The 21,570-nt window shown below is 41.8% G+C and overlaps 1 protein-coding gene across 3 annotated transcripts; it reads right to left on the reverse strand.

The window, feature by feature from the left end:
• Nucleotides 1-2,432: 2,432 nt before the first annotated feature.
• On the reverse strand, nucleotides 2,433-19,360 carry LOC123723795 (endonuclease domain-containing 1 protein-like). 3 transcript variants are annotated; one of them, XM_045713356.1, is made up of 3 exons: nucleotides 6,194-6,319; nucleotides 3,603-3,865; nucleotides 2,433-3,308 (listed from the first exon to the last, which is right to left on the reverse strand). In XM_045713356.1, the coding sequence occupies exons 2-3, from the start codon at nucleotides 3,615-3,617 to the stop codon at nucleotides 2,589-2,591; spliced, it is 735 nt and encodes a 244-aa protein (XP_045569312.1). In that variant the 5' UTR covers nucleotides 3,618-3,865; nucleotides 6,194-6,319; the 3' UTR covers nucleotides 2,433-2,588. The 3 variants fall into 3 exon arrangements, with proteins under 3 accessions (XP_045569312.1, XP_045569310.1, XP_045569311.1); XM_045713354.1 differs by lacking the exon at nucleotides 6,194-6,319 and adding an exon at nucleotides 18,933-19,360 and having other exon boundaries at nucleotides 2,492-3,308; nucleotides 3,603-3,720; XM_045713355.1 differs by lacking the exons at nucleotides 2,433-3,308; nucleotides 3,603-3,865; nucleotides 6,194-6,319 and adding exons at nucleotides 14,467-15,709; nucleotides 18,821-19,338.
• Nucleotides 19,361-21,570: the final 2,210 nt, after the last annotated feature.

A 21,570-nucleotide genomic window follows, 5' to 3' on the forward strand; every position in this document is an offset into this window, starting at 1 on the left:
TTGTCTGCACTTCAGTGGAAGACATAAAGACAGAGCTGATCCTCACTACCAGGGTAGCAGGTTAATGTCCACTACCTGCTGCTGACTAAAGGTCTATTCTCTTTTCACAACACATTCAAATGTTATTTCATTATTTTTAATCAGAAGGATGAAATATACATTCAAAAATAACATTGTAATCACGTGCAAAGTGAGTCCAGGCTAAGCAGTAATTAATTTAGAGATTTGTTTCAAAGTACATTTGTAGGAAGTTGATCCTGAGATTAACATGATGTATGTTATTGAATTATCAGGTATGATGTCGATCACAGCTTGAATTTCAGATCAGGTCAAATCTAATCTCCCAAAACCAAATCAGCTACTCTGTTATATTCTCTAAGAATCAATGGCTACATATCAATAATTTAAAAGTCCAAAAAAGGATACAAATACAACAGGTAGGTAATAACCTTTGACCCCAACAGAGGAACAGACACAGTCATCATCAAGGACACAATGATCATGTACATCCCCATCCCTGAGGGGAAGCGCTCTCGGAGTATGACCTTTTCGGCGCTTATTTGGGAACACCTTGACAACGATACCATCAACATGGTAATGGTCGTTCAACTTCTCACCTGCTTTGTTTACTGTATAGAAATGGTGCTGTACTGAACAACCAGCTGAAGAAATGGGGAGCGGTTGGGTTGTGGGTTCAAGATGCATCGTTGCCCTTAAAACACGTCACTCAATGCTTCAATCCACACCCGGCAGACCCACCAAACGGAACAAAGCTGAGAAAAGATTAGGGACCTGCTTTGTTTACTGTACAAGACTCATATTGTCTAACAATGATCACATTTTCAATCCCTGTTCAACCTCACTTGAACCAGGAAATACACATTTTAATATTCCCCTTACCAAACCAAACCCTAACCAAATCAGCTACTCGGTTATATTCTCTAAGAATCAATGGGTACATATCAATCATTTAAGATTGCGCCTTTAACAAGAGAAATAGACTTATAAATAATATACAGAGTGAATCTACTAAAGCAGGTCAGGTCAGTAGTCTACTAAAGCAGGTCAGGTCAGTAGTCTACTACAGCAGGTCAGGTCAGTAGTCTACTAAAGCAGGTCAGGTCAGTATTCTACTAAAGCAGGTCAGTAGTCTACTAAAGCAGGTCAGTAGTCTACTAAAGCAGGTCAGGTCAGTAATCTACTAAAGCAGGTCAGGTCAGTAGTCTACTAAAGCAGGTCAGGTCAGTAGTCTACTAAAGCAGGTCAGTAGTCTACTAAAGCAGGTCAGTAGTCTACTAAAGCAGGTCAGTAGTCTACTAAAGCAGGTCAGGTCAGTAGTCTACTAAAGCAGGTCAGGTCAGTAGTCTACTAAAGCAGGTCAGGTCAGTAGTCTACTAAAGCAGGTCAGGTCAGTAGTCTACTAAAGCAGGTCAGTAGTCTACTAAAGCAGGTCAGTAGTCTACTAAAGCAGGTCAGTAGTCTACTAAAGCAGGTCAGTAGTCTACTAAAGCAGGTCAGGTCAGTAGTCTACTAAAGCAGGTCAGTAGTCTACTAAAGCAGGTCAGGTCAGTAGTCTACTAAAGCAGGTCAGGTCAGTATTCTACTAAAGCAGGTCAGGTCAGTAATCTACTAAAGCAGGTCAGGTCAGTAGTCTACTAAAGCAGGTCAGTAGTCTACTAAAGCAGGTCAGGTCAGTAGTCTACTAAAGCAGGTCAGGTCAGTAGTCTACTAAAGCAGGTCAGTAGTCTACTAAAGCAGGTCAGGTCAGTAGTCTACTAAAGCAGGTCAGGTTAGTAGTCTACTACAGCAGGTCAGTAGTCTACTAAAGCAGGTCAGGTCAGTATTCTACTAAAGCAGGTCAGGTCAGTAGTCTACTAAAGCAGGTCAGGTCAGTAGTCTACTAAAGCAGGTCAGGTCAGTAGTCTACTAAAGCAGGTCAGGTCAGTAGTCTACTACAGCAGGTCAGTAGTCTACTAAAGCAGGTCAGGTCAGTATTCTACTAAAGCAGGTCAGGTCAGTAGTCTACTAAAGCAGGTCAGTAGTCTACTAAAGCAGGTCAGGTCAGTAGTCTACTAGAGCAGGTCAGTAGTCTACTAAAGCAGGTCAGGTCAGTAGTCTACTAAAGCAGGTCAGTAGTCTACTAAAGCAGGTCAGGTCAGTAGTCTACTAAAGCAGGTCAGGTCAGTAGTCTACTAGAGCAGGTCAGTAGTCTACTAAAGCAGGTCAGGTCAGTAGTCTACTAGAGCAGGTCAGGTCAGTAGTCTACTAGAGCAGGTCAGTAGTCTACTAAAGCAGGTCAGTAGTCTACTAAAGCAGGTCAGTAGTCTACTAAAGCAGGTCAGGTCAGTAGTCTACTAGAGCAGGTCAGTAGTCTACTAAAGCAGGTCAGTAGTCTACTAGAGCAGGTCAGTAGTCTACTAAAGCAGGTCAGTAGTCTACTAAAGCAGGTCAGTAGTCTACTAAAGCAGGTCAGTAGTCTACTAGCTACTCAGTTATATCTTTAAGAATCAATGGGTACATATTATTAATTTAAAAGTCCAAAAAAAGGAAACAAATACAACTACATCAGGTTCCTGGTGGTTATGTCACTACATCATCATCACCAGCACAGAAACTAATACAACAGGTAGGTAATAACCTTTGACCCCAACAGAGGAACAGACACAGTCATCATCATAGACACAATGATCATATACATCCCCATCCCTGAGGGGAAGCGCTCTGGGAATATCAGCAGTTGGACACTGATCTGGGAACACCTGGACATCACCACCTGGGTAAAGCTGGTTCAATATGTTATACAGATCTACCAAGGTATTTGAGGGCAATTTTTTCCCCTTGTCCTCCTTTTGGTTCTCACCCCAGTGTGCTTGGGCCACCCACTGTTTCAGGTTGTTGTTGTAACAGCAGTAGGCTGTCCACATGAGATCTGGGATGTTCACTCGTTCCTTCAGTGTGTTGTTGAAGCTGGGAACTGCTCCAGTCACCACATAGGCTTCTATCTTGTTGTTCTTCTTACAGTTAAGCTCAAGAGCGTCTCTGACTTTGCACTCCATTCTCCTCCAGCTGCCCCCGTTGAAGGATCTTTCTTGGGGAACGGCGTTTGTCAGGGTGAAAGTGGACCTCTTGGCATCATCATCAGGTGCGTACGAACATGGGAACAGGTGACCTCTGTCCATATCCAGTCTGTTATATTTGTAGTCTTCATCCGCAGCCTGGTGGTTGACTCTTAAAACTTTATTATTATTAAGCTCCTTCACCTCATCATCATCTTGGGTTTTCATCTCTTTTATATCTATATCTTCAAGCTGCAGAAACACCAGTCAGACATTAAAATCATTAACTAGTTTAGACATTAATAACTCATTAACAAGTTCACAATTTAACAATCCAGAATTAAGCTGAAAGCGTTTGCACCAAAAAGTAATGTCTCAAAGATACTGTATGTCTATAGCAGTAAACAAATACACATGTTGAATGAATAGAGATTAGAACTACCTGGGGCTCTATCATCCAGGACTGACTTGGTAACATAACTGTCTGTGATATATACCAGTAAACAAATACAAATGTTATGTTATATGACAAAACATTAGTCCTACCTGGGGCTCGATCATCCAGGTTTGATTTTTTGGTCTCTTGCTACCAACAACATTACCAGTGAAGGTGTAGGCTGAGAACACAGGGATCCTGTTGGTCGTGTCGTAGAGAGTTGCAAACCTGTAGGTGTTGTTGAACAACTGGCAGATCGGCTTGTAGCGGTTCTGGTCCTTGACTGTCCCACCAACCAAAATACCCGTCAGATTTGGAGTTGTCCCCTCCAGGAAGAACTTCTGGCACTGCGGAACATCACTGAACTTCTCCACTACATGAGAGAGAGCAGGAGGAAGGAGAGAGAGAAGGAGGAGAGTAGAGAGATGATTCAATACCCCCATCATCACCTGAAGACTGTACACCACAGAGACAAAGATGAAGTTACAGAGACCAGTTGGTAGAATGGAGACTGTTGAGCTGAGTCAGGACAGACTGCTTTAAATAGTTATTACAGAGACCAGTTGGTAGACTGGAGACTGCTGAGCTGAGTCAGGACAGACTGATTTAAATAGTTATTACAGAGACCAGTTGGTAGACTGGAGACTGCTGAGCTGAGTCAGGACAGACTGCTTTAAATAGTTATTACAGAGACCAGTTGGTAGACTGGAGACTGTTGAGCTGAGGCAGGACAGACTGCTTTAAATAGGTTTTCAGAGACTCCTCCTTCAGGTGTCAAGACAGAAAGGGTTGATTTGCATAAACCCCTCTGTATGTTTCCATGGAAACTGCTGTAACTAATAACATGTGACTCACCTACTGTAGTTTCTAACAGGTATGGACCCAGAACTGAATCACACAATATTATAGTTCTGGGTTAATGAGATTAGACTGCTCTAAATAGTGACTGCATCCACACTTTGGTTCTGGTAGAAAAACGTTTTAGGATAAAAACATGACTTTACTCAGCATAGAGTCTGTCAGAAGATACATATCACACTATTACAACAGAGGGACTGTTCTGGAATTACGGTTGCTGAGTTCACATTCATTAATATCCCACAAGGCTTAGCGACTCTGACTCAAAAACTCAAAGAAGTAACACTTGCATTTCCCATGACCAGCTAGTCAACATATTTAGTATGATGTCTCAAAGAATTAACATACATTACAGATATGTTTACAACTGAATGAAATGGAGGAAGATGTTTACAACTGAATGAAATGGAGGAAGATGTTTACAACTGAATGAAATGGAGGAAGATGTGTACAACTGAATGAAATGGAGGAAGATGTGTCCAACTGAATGAAATGGATGAAGATGTTTACAACTGAATGAAATGGATGAAGATGTTTACAACTTGGTGTATTCTGTAGTCTGATCACTGCTGAGTTTATTTCCAGTAACTGAAGTAGTTCACAGTAAGAGTTGACACAAGGCTGTGTATGTAGCATTAGAAAATGTGGTTCCTAACAACACTGTGGTCAGAGCAGCACTGGACTGATTAACACCTCAGACTCAGCAGCTGTAGATTCTTCAGTTGAGGAGGCCTTTTCTCAGTCAGAGTAGAGGAGACTGGGGAACAAACCAACACTTTTAGACTTTAGTTTATTAATAATATTTTTATGCAAACATACATACCTCGGCTACCATAACACAGTAAGTATGTTCCTAGAACATACCAGTCATTTACAATTCAACCAAGTGGAGGATATTAAATGTTATAATTGACCCAGTAGGTGAATGTTCCACAGGTCAATAATTTAACAAAAAGACAGGAGGATAGAATATTTACTTTAGGACCTCAAAACCTTATTTCTTCTTCAATAAAACTACAAGTCATCAATGGATTTAAACAAAACCTCTTAGCAGTGTTGCTACTGAATGTTGGCTTGTATGATGTATGATATACTATGAATACATTTCTTATTTCATGAAACTACAGGAATCCTTTGTTTCAGGGAAACATTATATTTGTTCAACATGCGTGTGGGGAGGAGTTCCCCTTTCTGTCCAATGAGGTCATTTCTGGACAATATTTCAGCAAGTAAAATGATGGTTCTACTTTAGAATGTGGAACACACAGCCAATAGGGAGGTTTGATTGTTACACATTCTAAATAGTTCCACCTGTTCCACATACAGAGGAGTTTATCCAACCCTCCTTGTCCAGTCTGACCACTAATTATACCAGACAGGACTCATCTTCATACAGAGGAGTTTATCCAACCCTCATTGTCCAGTCTGACCACTAATTATAGCAGACAGGACTCATCTTCATACAGAGGAGTTTATCCAACCCTCCTTGTCCAGTCTGACCACTAATTATACCAGACAGGACTCATCTTCATACAGAGGAGTTTATCCAACCCTCCTTGTCCAGTCTGACCACTAATTATACCAGACAGGACTCATCTTCATACAGAGGAGTTTATCCAACCCTCCTTGTCCAGTCTGACCACTAATTATACCAGACAGGACTCGCTCTAGGCCAGTTCCTCTGTTTACTTCAGACATATATTCTTCCACATATCGTCACAGGAAGGTTCATCATTCAGTTAGATAATGTTTACCCAGTGGCATCCTGAGGCATTTATAGATCATGAGAGAAGAAAATATGAAATTACCATTTCTAAGCTGCTCATTTATTATAAAAACTCACCCCAGCACTTTCTGAGGCAGGCCTTGAAGACAGGAAGGACATCACCCTCTTCTGGTCTTCACCCCACCAGGGAAAGGACAGTGATGAACTGTGAGCTCTGTAGGCAGCTCCTGGTAAACTAAGCATTCTCAGCACCATGACAGTAAATCTACAGCATGAAAGCTAAGTGACAGATACAGTACTAAGCATTCTCAGCACCATGACAGTAAATCTACAGCATGAAAGGTAAGTGACAGATACAGTACTAACCATTCTCAGCACCATGACAGTAAATCTACAGCATGAAAGGTAAGAGACAGATACAGTACTAAGCATTCTCAGCACCATGACAGTAAATCTACAGCATGAAAGGTAAGTGACAGATACAGTACTAACCATTCTCAGCACCATGACAGTAAATCTACAGCATGAAAGGTAAGTGACAGATACAGTACTAAGCATTCTCAGCACCATGACAGTAAATCTACAGCATGAAAGGTAAGAGACAGATACAGTACTAAGCATTCTCAGCACCATGACAGTAAATCTACAGCATGAAAGGTAAGTGACAGATACTAGATTTAGTTCTGTAACTAAAGGACAAAGAATGGATAGGCCTTCATGACAGATACAGGAAGGGAGTGTCATGATGCTGAGGAGTGTCACATTCAATACATGGACAAATAGTAAGATTAACACAATGCATATCTTCCATTATTGTAAAGTATTCATGCTTGCAGAATGTCAAGGGAACAGAATAGCCTACCTAACATTGCAGAACCATATTCATGTGTAGATTGAAATGCAAAGCAAATATCATGATTATGTCACCATGAAACTAGACAACATAATACATGTATTATCTAATCCATGACTGATACATGTTGAATAAAACTGTTTTACACTGAAACATAAAATAAACTACTGTACAGTAGCATGTTAAAGTTACTGAACTGTAGCCTGCATCACGTTCACACGATTTCACAACTTCACAGACGTCTTACACCACACAACAAAGCAGGAATTTAAGCGATAGTATGAATTAAAATAGCTTCCGATTGTAAAAATAGTATTGAAAATGCAGACAAGTGGTGTCTGATTGTACAGGTAGTTACCGATACCAAACCAATGCTACGGGTATCATAGGTAGATGACTGCTGAGATACCACTGTATGTTTTACATTCACTTTTCCATTCTTCTAACAACTTCACATATGTAGCAATAACATTTACAATCGATTTCATTCAACCTTATAAAAGATACTTACTCTGTAACTCTCTGTCCTTGTGATTTAAACAATGATCCGATGAAGGGAAAGTGTCTTCTTCTTCTTCTGTGGGTTGTATGGCGGACTACACACAAAAAGGTGCTTTGCCGCCACCAACTGGACGGTTTGAAACCAAAAAAAATACAATAAAATGAATAACTCCAAACATAATAGTGATACTAACTTAATCCACCCGCCCTAATAAAATAGTACATTACCAAAACAAACAAAACTCCCACTTCCTCCTTCTTTTAGTTCTCTATATGTCCCTTCTCGGGCTCTAGGACCTGAGAGGGTGGTACGGCTCTAGGACCTGAGAGGGTGGTACGGCTCTAGGATCTGAGAGGGTGGTACGGCTCTAGGACCTGAGAGGGTGGTACGGCTCTGGGACCTGAGAGGGTGGTAGGGCTCTGGGACCTGAGAGGGTGGTACGGCTCTGGGACCTGAGAGGGTGGTACGGCTCTAGGACCTGAGAGGGTGGTACGGCTCTGGGACCTGAGAGGGTGGTACGGCTCTGGGACCTGAGAGGGTGGTAGGGCTCTAGGACCTGAGAGGGTGGTACGGCTCTGGGACCTGAGAGGGTGGTACGGCTCTAGGACCTGAGAGGGTGGTACGGCTCTGGGACCTGAGAGGGTGGTACGGCTCTAGGATCCGAGAGGGTGGTACGGCTCTAGGATCTGAGAGGGTGGTACGGCTCTGGGACCTGAGAGGGTGGAACGGCTCTGGGACCTGAGAGGGTGGTGAGGCTCTGGGACCTGAGAGGGTGGTGAGGCTCTGGGACCTGAGAGGGTGGTGAGGCTCTGGGACCTGAGAGGGTGGTACGGCTCTGGGACCTGAGAGGGTGGTACGGCTCTGGGACCTGAGAGGGTGGTACAGCTCTGGGACCTGAGAGGGTGGAACGGCTCTGGGACCTGAGAGGGTGGTGAGGCTCTGGGACCTGAGAGGGTGGTGAGGCTCTGGGACCTGAGAGGGTGGTGAGGCTCTGGGACCTGAGAGGGTGGTACGGCTCTGGGACCTGAGAGGGTGGTACGGCTCTGGGACCTGAGAGGGTGGTACGGCTCTGGGACCTGAGAGGGTGGTACGGCTCTGGGACCTGAGAGGGTGGTACGGCTCTGGGACCTGAGAGGGTGGTACTGCTCTGGGACCTGAGAGGGTGGTACGGCTCTGGGACCTGAGAGGGTGGTACGGCTCTGGGACCTGAGAGGGTGGTACGGCTCTGGGACCTGAGAGGGTGGTACGGCTCTAGGACCTGAGAGGGTGGTACGGCTCTGGGACCTGAGAGGGTGGTACGGCTCTGGGATCTGAGAGGGTGGTGAGGCTTGTGCCAATATTCCATGTAACTCCTTTGCTGTGAAATCTTTCAGCCCCAGGAACAGCTCCACCATAATCACTCTGACGTATATCTTCCTGTACCTTCTCTCTCCCTTGGCAGTGCCATTCATTACCACAGCTATAAATGCCATAAAGTCCACCTTCTTAACGTTTAAAATATTGCTGCTGGTTAATGGCAACTCCCGCATCCTGCATTGTAGGCCTATCCGAAGAGACACACACGACACTTCAAACGTGTCAAGTCGGTTATGACACACGTTCCTTCTGATCCGCAGAAACACAAGATCTAAACAAGCCCTCCTCTAGTGATCCTCACAGCCTTCACTTTACCCAGAACTCTCTCCACCAGGTCGGAGAACTCAAATGGTTTCTTCCAGATTGGTACTCTGCTCATCTGCTCCTCATTAACAAACCGTACTCCTACTAGATACAAAGGGTCATTCTCATCACTGTACCCTACTTTGCTCCGTTTTCCATTCTTTTGGATAATACTGCGGATCTCCTTGATTCTACAGCCATTGTATTCAGAATCCACTGTATCATCTGCTTCCACCATCTTTCCAGCTTTCAGGGGAAGTGTCATGTCCGCCGTTTGTTTTTTGAAAATTCGAGATGGGGCCGGAGGCTAAAGTCAAAGGGCGAATATGATTGGACCACACGTCAAACGGGCGATGGTGGTTGGATATGGTTAGTTGAGACTGTCTCGCATTCCCATTGGTGGATTTTAGTAGCTTTTTGCTAGTTGAGATCCGCTAGACAACGGGTTAGCCTTGCGCAGGAAAATAATGCGCAAAGAACGCTCAAAAGATGACACGCAAATTCGTGAAGCGTTCCTTATTTTGCCCCCTGTGGTTAGCCCCCGCCCCACCCTGGTGGTAGTTTTGCCTTTTTAGACCTGTTCACTGTGTGGTGGAGAAAACAGGCACTTCTGTGGATGTTCGCTACCCTATAGTGGCATGTTGGGTAAGTTCAACAGGACGGCTGAACTAAACCTAAATCAAGTCAGACAGTTGTGTCCCAATCGACAAGGATGCTGCCTTTTGAGGCATCTCAATCCCGACAAAATTTAAAATGCTGCCTTCTAAGGTGCCTTCATTTGGTTGATTTTGATGGGACTCCCAATCACGGCCGGTTGTGATACAGCCTGGAAACAAACCAGGGTCTGTAGTGACGCCTCTAGCACTGAGATGCAGGTTTCACAGCCTCCACCAGGCTCTCCCATCTTGTGGTGATGAGGGGTTTCACAGCCTCCACCAGGCTCTCCCATCTTGTGGTGATGAGGGGTTTCACAGCCTCCACCAGGCTCTCTCATCTTGTGGTGATGAGGGGTTTCACAGCCTCCACCTGGCTCTCCCATCTCGTGGTGATGAGGGGTTTCACAGCCTCCACCAGGCTCTCCCATCTCGTGGTGATGAGGGGTTTCACAGCCTCCACCAGGCTCTCTCATCTTGTGGTGCTGAGGGGTTTCACAGCCTCCACCAGGCTCTCCCATCTTGTGGTGCTGAGGGGTTTCACAGCCTCCACCTGGCTCTCCCATCTTGTGGTGATGAGGGGTTTCACAGCCTCCACCAGGCTCTCCCATCTTGTGGTGCTGAGGGGTTTCACAGCCTCCACCTGGCTCTCCCATCTCGTGGTGATGAGGGGTTTCACTGTGAGTCCATCTTTTACGTGCTCTTTCAACATGGTCCCAGCGGTGTGTAGATCATGTAGATAAAAATGTAGATAAAAATGTAGAAATCTCTTGGAAGGTATTAAAAACTCAGCCGCCTCCAAGCAACACGATGCTGCATCAGAGAGAACCAGGTTCAAAATATTTGGCTGCTTTTAGCTCACTGCACACTGTCTGCTGGATCTCAGTCTTCTGCCAACATGTCAATGATTACATTCTGGATTCTTTTACAGAGGTAGTGCTCATGTGTTTCTTTGGACGGCCCCTTCATGTACCATCAAAGACACCCAGCATTTCCGCACACTTCATAAAGTTCCTATTATTTGGCTCGTTCAGCCTGTCGTTGGTCCCACATTGCGTAGAGTTCTGGGTGGCCATTATGCGTATCAGGGATATGAGCCTCTGCAGCGCCGGCTGCCAGTGGAGAGTCTCTCCGTCAACAGCCCGTTGGGCTTAAACATCGATAGTTTGCTTGGACACCAGCCTGATCTCCAGCTCCTTCCACCTCTGGAAACTATCTGGGTGGTCATGTGACTTCTCATGTGTGCTGAGGAGGTGGCACAGATTCCTCCAGTCCCTGGTTCTATACCTGACCAACGCAGATTTGCATTTGTGTGAAAAAAGTTTTCAGCAAAAGAAGAAGGCTGCATAGTTTTTCTTGGAACAGACGAGCCATGTTCACTCTTAGGGCTGTGGCGGTTATGACATTTCGTCAGTCGGTGATTGTCAAGAAAATAACTGCCGGCCTCACTGGTAAATGGCTGTTTATGTTCATTAACACATTTAGCATCTCCTGTCTTCCACACATAGCCTACAAGCCACTGATGCTGACCTCTGGAACATCGACGTTTAAAAAAGTCTAATAACTCCATGTAATATAGGCTACACCATCACAATAAATCCATTATTTATTTACACAAGTCTAAAGAAACATGAAGAAAATGCAGTCTATTTCAGAAGAACAGAACAGCATACTCTGAGATGTCCTTATGTTAGGCCCTGATCTGGCTATGCCGTATGGTTGTGGGATACACTAGTTAATTTAGCAGAAAAGAGTTGTTTAGAATTCCATGGCATTATTTTATAGTATGAATAATACAAGTTAAACATAGCTGAATAAAATAGAAAGGATATTTTCTCCAAATGATTTGAGGGAGTGCGCACGTGCGGCTATTCTGTGTTGAATGGTGAATTAAGAAAGAAACAAGTCCTCCTATACGTTTAATTTAGAGTTATTAATGTAACTTTAGTTGTGATAAAAATGTTGTGCTATATGTTTAGATTTAACACATTGTAAGGCTGCATAATGAGACAAATGATGATTTGGGAAAAAGACACATAAAAGGCAGAAGCTCTGCTCTGTTTTGTTTTGCGAAGGCTGTACACACATCATCAGCCTCTCATTCACAATTTGTCAAGCGCTTGATAATGCCTTGAATTTCCTGGCGGCATCCCCTTTGTTAGGCCATAATCCCCTAAAAAAATCCATGCCTTTTGCGGCAAGTGGTCGTTGTGCCCTTGGGCTGAATATAATAATTATAATTCCCTTCTCCCGCTGCGTGCTGAAGCACCTCTCAGTTGCATGGCTCTCAGTCATGTGTTCGGGTCTTTCTCACAGGCTTCAAGTGAAGACAGACACATCAGGAACGCGAATCCAGTTCCGAGGTGCATATTGAAGAAATTGGAAGTCCCCATCTGTCCACATTTACTTTTCGTCAGCCAAAAAGATGAGTAGGACTAACGGACAGCAAAAGCACAAGCCTATGTCAATCTACTATCCCCCATAGTTCAAAAGTTGACCTATTCTGTGTGAGAAATAAATATTCCAAACGTTGTCTGGGACAGTTGTGGGATGCAATAGATCCCAAATTAATACAACCACTAGCATCAAGGCAACGGAGGGAGGAGGGAGGCAGCCAATTGCCAAAATGCCGCCCCAAATTCAACTGCCGCTATAGGCAACCGCCTAATCTTGCCGAATGGGAGGGCCTGTAAAGATTCATCTCTATCTAAGAAAACAAAAATATGGAAATTCTGGAGTCCTATTTTGACAGTAAAATATAAAAACCATAGTCTAATTGTCAAATTAAAATTCATGACAATCATTGGATTAGGTTGGTCTCGAAAATATATTGAGTCATGGATTCCTGCTTGGATTTGTTAGATGGAACAACTTATTTCTTGAATACCTCAGTAGTGTATTTATTAATAAAGCACTATGAATTACTTTATGAGATGACGGGCTGTGTGTGTGCGTTCGTGCATGCAGGGGCAGATTGACCACTGGAAATTCTGGAAAATGCCAGATGGGCCCGGACAATTTTTGGGGGGGTTGGGACATTTAAATACTTAAAAGGGTGACATGGCCAGCTGTCCATGGGCCTGTTAAAATGTGTTTTACATTTCTCTGTTATACTAATCTATAATGAGCCTTTGTTGATCAGATATGCTGTCCCAGTTATCTCACATTCAAAATCAAACGTGGCAGAGAGACCTCTCTGACTCTGTCATCAGTAAGACTGCCAAGATCATGGATCATGAAAAACTTAAAGATTATCTTCTACATTGTCACCTCACTCAAAACGTCCTATTATTTGAGCGGCTAAAGCCGTGATTTGGTCAAAAAGTGCATAGTCCTCATGATTCCTGTAATGAAAGTGTCTGCCCTGCTGGCCTTGCTGGGGCCTGCTGCTGTGATGAGTGAGCCACTCTCCTCTCCCCACGACACGCTTGAGAGAAATGTGTTCTGATCACCATTTCAAAATGCAATTGTGGGAAAAACACAGCGTCGGATGCTTTGTCCCCTTGTACCCGTTGAAAAGAGGAGGGTCTCAGCGTTCTGGAGGTGTCATTTTAAATTGTAAACTCTCAATATTGAGCTCAATATAAACTGTTTTACAGGCTATTTTGAAGGTGTTGAACTTCAAATGAATGAACCTATGATATTAGTTAGTCCACATCAATATGTAACTCATCTCTATTGAAATATATATCTGGAAATTCTGGAGTCCTATTTTGACAGTAAATTATAACAAAAGTCTAATTGTCAACCCAAAATTCATGACAATCAATGGATTAGGTTGGTCCCCAAAATATATTGAGTCATGGATTCCTGCTTGGATTTGTTAGATGGAACAATTTATTTCTTGAATACCTTAGCAGTGTATTTATTACACTTCTTAATAAAACACTATGAATGACTGTATAACATAATTACTCATTATTTGGGTCCAAACAAATGTTGGACTGATGACATCAACTGTAAAGGTAAGTGGCAGCAGTGACACCAGGGGAACATGTTAGTCTGGACCCTGTAGTAATTAACACTTAGGGTAGGTGTTGATTCAGGGGAACATGTTAGTCTGGACCCTGTAGTAATTAACACTTAGTGTAGGTGTTGATTCAGGGGAACATGTTAGTCTGGACCCTGTAGTAATTAACACTTAGGGTAGGTGTTGATTCAGGGGAACATGTTAGTCTGGAACCTGTAGTAATTAACACTTAGTGTAGGTGTTGATTCAGGGGAACATGTTAGTCTGGACCCTGTAGTAATTAACACTTAGTGTAGGTGTTGATTCAGGGGAACATGTTAGTCTGGACCCTGTAGTAATTAACACTTAGTGTAGGTGTTGATTCAGGGGAACATGCTAGTCTGGACCCTGTAGTAATTAACACTTAGGGTAGGTGTTGATTCAGGGGAACATGTTAGTCTGGACCCTGTAGTAACTAACACTTAGGGTAGGTGTTGATTCAGGGGAACACATATCACAGGCACTACTTGCAACATAGCCAAAGTCATTAGCTTAGCTTTTAAAACGGATAAGGGTTTAAGCAGACAGACAGACAGAGAACAAGAAGCAGCACAGGGACAGCAGAGTGGATGAGTTGCATTGATCTGGGCTGGTGTGGATAGAATGGCCAGGGCTGAGTTCTCCCAATCGTTCCCTGGTTTGTTATTAGTGTGTGTACACTACCTGTGGTTACATTTAAACACTATGAGAACAAAACACCAGACTCTCACAGGCTTCATTTATTATAGATGTTTATTCCTTCAGATGGGAAGAAGATGGATACATACAGTGATAGAATTACATTCAGAACATATAATAGTATCTCTATGATAACAGTGATAGAATTACATTCAGAACATATAATAGTATCTCCATGGTAACAGTGATAGAATTACATTCAGAACATATAATAGTATCTCCATGGTAACAGTGATAGAATTACATTCAGAACATATAATAGTATCTCCATGGTAACAGTGATAGAATTACATTCAGAACATATAATAGTATCTCCATGGTAACAGTGATAATATTACATTCAGAACATATAATAGTATCTCCATGGTAACAGTTACATAGTAGTCAGAACCTGACATACTGTTGGACTATGTATTAACAACAGTAATGTCTTTATATCATAACTGAATTAAACTTTATTTTCTTCAGAATTTCATGTGATATATAGACATAGCAGTGAAAGTCAGTATAGAAAGATTTGACTTGAACCCTGGTCTCCCATGAGGGAATGTACTTTATAGTTGTCTGTGTTTCCACTGGACCAAACTCTGGGACAGGAAATGATCTGTGACACCTACAAAGAGACACATTTACAATCCTCATCACATTCCATTAACCGTTTCCTGCTAACATCCCCACTTCCTACCTCCCTCTCTCTGCTCTTCTCTCTCTCTTTCTGAGAAGAACCTCTTGGACACTGCTCTGGGAACACCTGGATATCACCACCTGGGTAGTGCTGCTTCAACATGTTATACAGATCTGCCAAGGTATGGGGGTTCAATACTTTTTTGTTCGGTTCCTCTTCGTTCTCACTCCAGTGTGCTTGGGCAATCCACTTTTTCATCTTGTTGTTGTAACAGCAGTAGGCTGTCCACATGAGATCTGGGATGTTCACTCGGTTGTTCAGTGTGTTGCTCTTACTGGGAACTGCTCCAGTCACCACATAGGCCTTGGGTTTACCAGTATTATCTAGACACTGCTTCAGGAGAATCTTTCTAACTTTACACTCCATCGTTCCCCAGCTACCTTCATTAAATGTCTTTACTTGAGGAACAGCGTTTGTCAGGGTAAAGGTGGAGTTCTGATTAACAGGTTGGTGAGCAAAAGCTTTAGGAAACATGTGACCTTTGTTCACCTTCTTGTTGTTACCATCTATATCATAATCTTGATTGACAGCCTGGTGTGTGTAAGTCACTCTGTCTTCCTCCAGACTCATAACTTGGTCAACTCCTCCGTCCAGCTGTAGGAACAATATTCATCATTCAGTTATACTGTAGACAGACACTGAACTGACCTGTATATTAGACCTGTATATCAGACCTGTATATTAGACCTGTATATTAGACCTGTATATTAGACCTGTATATTAGACCTGTATATTAGACCTGACCTGTATATCAGACCTGTATATTAGACCTGTATATCAGACCTGACCTGTATATCAGACCTGTATATTAGACCTGTATATCAGACCTGTATATTAGACCTGTATATCAGACCTGACCTGAATATCAGACCTGTATATTAGACCTGTATATCAGACCTGACCTGTATATTAGACCTGTATATTAGACCTGTATATCAGACCTGTATATTAGACCTGTATATCAGACCTGTATATTAGACCTGTATATCAGACCTGACCTGTATATTAGACCTGTATATTAGACCTGTATATCAGACCTGTATATTAGACCTGTATATCAGACCTGTATATTAGACCTGTATATCAGACCTGTATATCAGACCTGTATATTAGACCTGAATATCAGACCTGTATATTAGACCTGTATATCAGACCTGACCTGTATATTAGACCTGTATATCAGACCTGTATATCAGACCTGACCTGTATATTAGACCTATATATTAGACCTGTATATTAGACCTGTATATTAGACCTGACCTGTATATTAGACCTGACCTGTATATCAGACCTGCATATTAGACCTGTATATCAGACCTGTATATTAGACCTGTATATCAGACCTGCATATTAGACCTGTATATCAGACCTGTATATTAGACCTGTATTTCAGACCTGTATATTAGACCTATATATCAGACCTGTATATCAGACCTGTATATCAGACCTGTATATTAGACCTGTATATCAGACCTGTATATCAGACCTGCATCTTAGACCTGTATATCAGACCTGCATATTAGACCTGTATATCAGACCTGTATATTAGACCTGTATATCAGACCTGCATCTTAGACCTGTATATCAGACCTGCATCTTAGACCTGTATATCAGACCTGTATATTAGACCTGTATATCAGACCTGTATATTAGACCTGTATATCAGACCTGTATATTAGACCTGTATATCAGACCTGTATATCAGACCTGTATATCAGACCTGTATATTAGACCTGTATATCAGACCTGTATATCAGACCTGACCTGTATATTAGACCTGTATATCAGACCTGACCTGTATATTAGACCTGTATATTAGACCTGACCTGTATATTAGACCTGTATATTAGACCTGTATATTAGACCTGTATATTAGACCTGACCTGTATATTAGACCTGTATATTAGACCTGTATATTAGACCTGTATATTAGACCTGACCTGTATTATAGACCTGTATATTAGACCTGCATATTAGACCTGTATATTAGACCTGACCTGTATATTAGACCTGTATATTAGACCTGTATATTAGACCTGACCTGTATTTTAGACCTGTATATTAGACCTGACCTGTATATTAGACCTGACCTGTATATCAGACCTGTATATTAGACCTGACCTGTATATCAGACCTGTATATTAGACCTGTATATCAGACCTGACCTGTATATTAGACCTGTATATTAGACCTGTATATTAGACCTGTATATTAGACCTGTATATCAGACCTGTATATCAGACCTGTATATTAGACCTGTATATTAGACCTGTATATTAGACCTGTATTTTAGACCTGTATATCATACCTGACCTGTATATTAGACCTGTATATCAGACCTGTATATTAGACCTGTATATCAGACCTGTATATCAGACCTGTATATCAGACCTGTATATTAGACCTGTATATTAGACCTGTATATTAGACCTGTATATCAGACCTGTATATCAGACCTGTATATCAGACCTGTATATCAGACCTGTATATCAGACCTGTATATTAGACCTGTATATCAGACCTGTATATCAAACCTGTATATTAGACCTGTATATCAGACCTGTATATTAGACCTGTAAATCAGACCTGTATATTAGACCTGTATATTAGACCTGCATATTAGACCTGGATATTAGACCTGTATATTAGACCTGTATATTAGACCTGACCTGTATATTAGACCTGTATATTAGACCTGACCTGTATTTTAGACCTGTATATTAGACCTGACCTGTATATTAGACCTGACCTGTATATCAGACCTGTATATCAGACCTGTATATCAGACCTGTATATTAGACCTGTATATCAGACCTGACCTGTATATTAGACCTGTATATTAGACCTGTATATTAGACCTGTATATTAGACCTGTATATCAGACCTGTATATCATACCTGTATATTAGACCTGTATATTAGACCTGTATATTAGACCTGTATTTTAGACCTGTATATCAGACCTGACCTGTATATTAGACCTGTATATCAGACCTGTATATCAGACCTGTATATCAGACCTGTATATCAGACCTGTATATCAGACCTGTATATTAGACCTGTATATCAGACCTGTATATCAGACCTGTATATCAGACCTGTATATTAGACCTGTATATTAGACCTGTATATTAGACCTGTATATCAGACCTGTATATCAGACCTGTATATTAGACCTGTATATCAGACCTGTATATTAGACCTGTATATTAGACCTGACCTGTATATTAGACCTGTATATTAGACCTGCATATTAGACCTGTATATTAGACCTGTATATCAGACCTGCATATTAGACCTGACCTGTATATTAGACCTGCATATTAGACCTGTATATCAGACCTGTATATCAGACCTGTACATTAGACCTGTATATTAGACCTGTATATCAGACCTGTATATCTGCATTCTGAAAGTATTTAAACCCTTTGACTTATTCCACATTTTGTTACGTTACAGACTGATTCTAAAATTGATTAAATTGTATTTTCCCCTCATCAATCTACACACAATACCACATAATGACAAAGCAAAACCAGGGTCTGAATACTTATGTAAATAAGGTATTTCTGTTATTTTAGAAACTATCCCTTTAAGGAACGATACAGACATGTAATCTTGCTAGAACAGACAGTAGTTATTGTCTATTGAAGGTTATTGTTCTACCTTGGCATTAAATGTCGATTTGAAAATATGTTTATATTACCTGCGGTTCAATCATCCATTTATCTGGTCTTTTCTCGCTCAATCCGACCCCAGTGAAGGTGTAGGCTGAGAACACAGGGATCCTGTTGGTCGTGTCGTAGAGAGTTGCAAACATGTAGATCTCGTAAACAACATTTTTCTTTGTGTATTTAAACTTCTGGCAGATCTGCTTGTAGCGGTTCTGGTCCTTGACTGTCCCATCAACCAAAATACCTGGGAGATTTGGAGTTGTCTCCTCCAGGAAGAACTCCTTGCACTCTGGAACATCACTGAACTTCACTACATGAGAGAGAGCAGGAGGAAGGAGAGAGAGAAGGAGGAGAGTAGAGAGATGATTCAATACCCCCATCATCACCTGAAGACTGAACACCACAGAGACAAAGATGAAGTTACAGAGACCAGTTGGTAGACTGGAGACTGTTGAGCTGAGTCAGGACAGACTGCTTTAAATAGTTATTACAGAGACCAGTTGGTAGACTGGAGACTGCTGAGCTGAGTCAGGACAGACTGCTTTAAATAGTTATTACAGAGACCAGTTGGTAGACTGGAGACTGCTGAGCTAAGTCAGGACAGACTGATTTAAATAGGTTTTCAGAGACTCCTCCTTCAGGTGTCAAGACAAATAGGGTTGATTTGCATAAACTCCTCTGTACGTTTCCATGGAAACTGCTGTAACAAATAGAATGTGACTCACCTCCTGTAGCTGATGGTTCTACTTTAGAATGGGGAACACAGCCAATAGGGAGGTTTTTACATTTTAGTCATTTAGCAGACGCTAAATGCATACATTTCATCCATATTTTCCCTGTACTGGTCCCCCGTGGGATTCGAACCTTCAACCCTGGCGTTACACCACACCATGCTCTACCAACTGAGCCACAGATGTTTTATTGTTACACATTCTAAATAGTTCCACCTGTTCCACATACAGAGGAGTTTATCCAACCCTCCTTGTCCAGTCTGACCACTAATTATAGCAGACAGGACTCATCTTCATACAGAGGAGTTTATCCAACCCTCCTTGTCCAGTCTTGACCACTAATTATACCAGACAGGACTCATCTTCATACAGAGGAGTTTATCCAACCCTCCTTGTCCAGTCTTGACCACTAATTATACCAGACAGGACTAACTCTATGCCAGGTCCTCTCTTTAAATCAAACAAACCTTCTCCCAGATAACATGAGAGAATAGTTAATCATTCAGTAAGATAAAGTTTACTCAGTGACGTCCTGAGGCATTGATAGATCATGAGAGAAGAAAAACAACTCTCAAAGTAGTCACTAACTGATGACCTCTGACCCTGTGCTGCCCCCACCTGTTATATGAATAGGACAGCATAGTGTTGGGTATAAATACACATATCAGAGGGTACTGTGGTAGTATAAATACACATATCAGAGGGTACTGTGGTAGTATAAATACACATATCAGAGGGTTAGGTACTGTGGTAGTATAAATACACAGAGGGTACTGTGGTAGTATAAATACACATATCAGAGGGTACTGTGGTAGTATAAATACACATATCAGAGGGTACTGTGGTAGTATAAATACACATATCAGAGGGTACTGTGGTAGTATAAATACACATATCAGAGGGTACTGTGGTAGTATAAATACACATATCAGAGGGTACTGTGGTAGTATAAATACACATATAAGAGGGTACTGTGGTAGTATAAATACACATATCAGAGGGTACTGTGGTAGTATAAACACACATATTAGAGGGTTGAGTACTGTGGTAGTATAAATACACATATCAGAGGGTTGAGTATCAGAGGGTACTGTGGAAGTATAAATACACATATCAGAGGATACTGTGGTAGTATAAATACACAATGACAGAGAAACTTCCACAATGACGGAGTTAGGGCCTATTTTAATTTCCTCAAAAACATCTGTGGTGGTTCTTGTTAAAAGGCCTGGAGGTCTGATCACCACACAGTTTTGGTAGAAAAACGTTTGAGGATGAAAAACCTGACTTTACTCAGCATAGAGAGTGCCAGAAAATACCCATCGCACTCAGTGGTGATTTTAGCATGTAAATCTTTGTGGGGCAAAAAAGAAAGAAAGTGGGCTGCATGCCAGCAAAGCCACTACACAACACTAAAGAATACATTAATGGCACTATAACGGTGCCCACAAACTGTTAAAGCTGTCCCAACAGCAGAGTCCCAACATCTTACTACTGCTACACCTGGCTATCAGCAGAGACTTGTCTGGCAGCCAAACACTTCATTCATCCTCATTTACTGCCTTTTGAAAAAACATAGCTAATATGGCAGACTTGCTTTAACAAATGTTGTTTCTAATGACAATTGAGATGTACAGTACAAACTATTGCATAAGGGGACGACGAGTGGATAATAGGTTATCCGTAATTTAGATTAAGACATTAATGTGCGAGCTAGGACAGACAGTAGTCAATATAACTATTTGTTCAGCACTTTGAAATGTACAGCGACAGAATTCAGAACATGGGCCGTTCAAACAGTGTTCACCCTGTACACAAAGTCAGAACCGTAGGATAAATAAAGGGGGCGTATAAGCAGACAATGAAAGCTCTTACAATATTTGATGATGACATTTCTCATAAACAGGTTGCTACATTTGCATCACCAAGTCAGAACTGTAGGCGAAATTAAGAGGTGAAATAGACCAAACTCCTGTTCCCCAGGTGCTCTCATTTGTTGACTTCTGTAACTGCAAAAGCCTTGGCTTCATGCATGTTAACATTAGAAGCCT

Source organism: Salmo salar, unplaced genomic scaffold (assembly GCF_905237065.1).
Source record: "Salmo salar unplaced genomic scaffold, Ssal_v3.1, whole genome shotgun sequence".
NCBI lineage: Eukaryota > Metazoa > Chordata > Actinopteri > Salmoniformes > Salmonidae > Salmo > Salmo salar.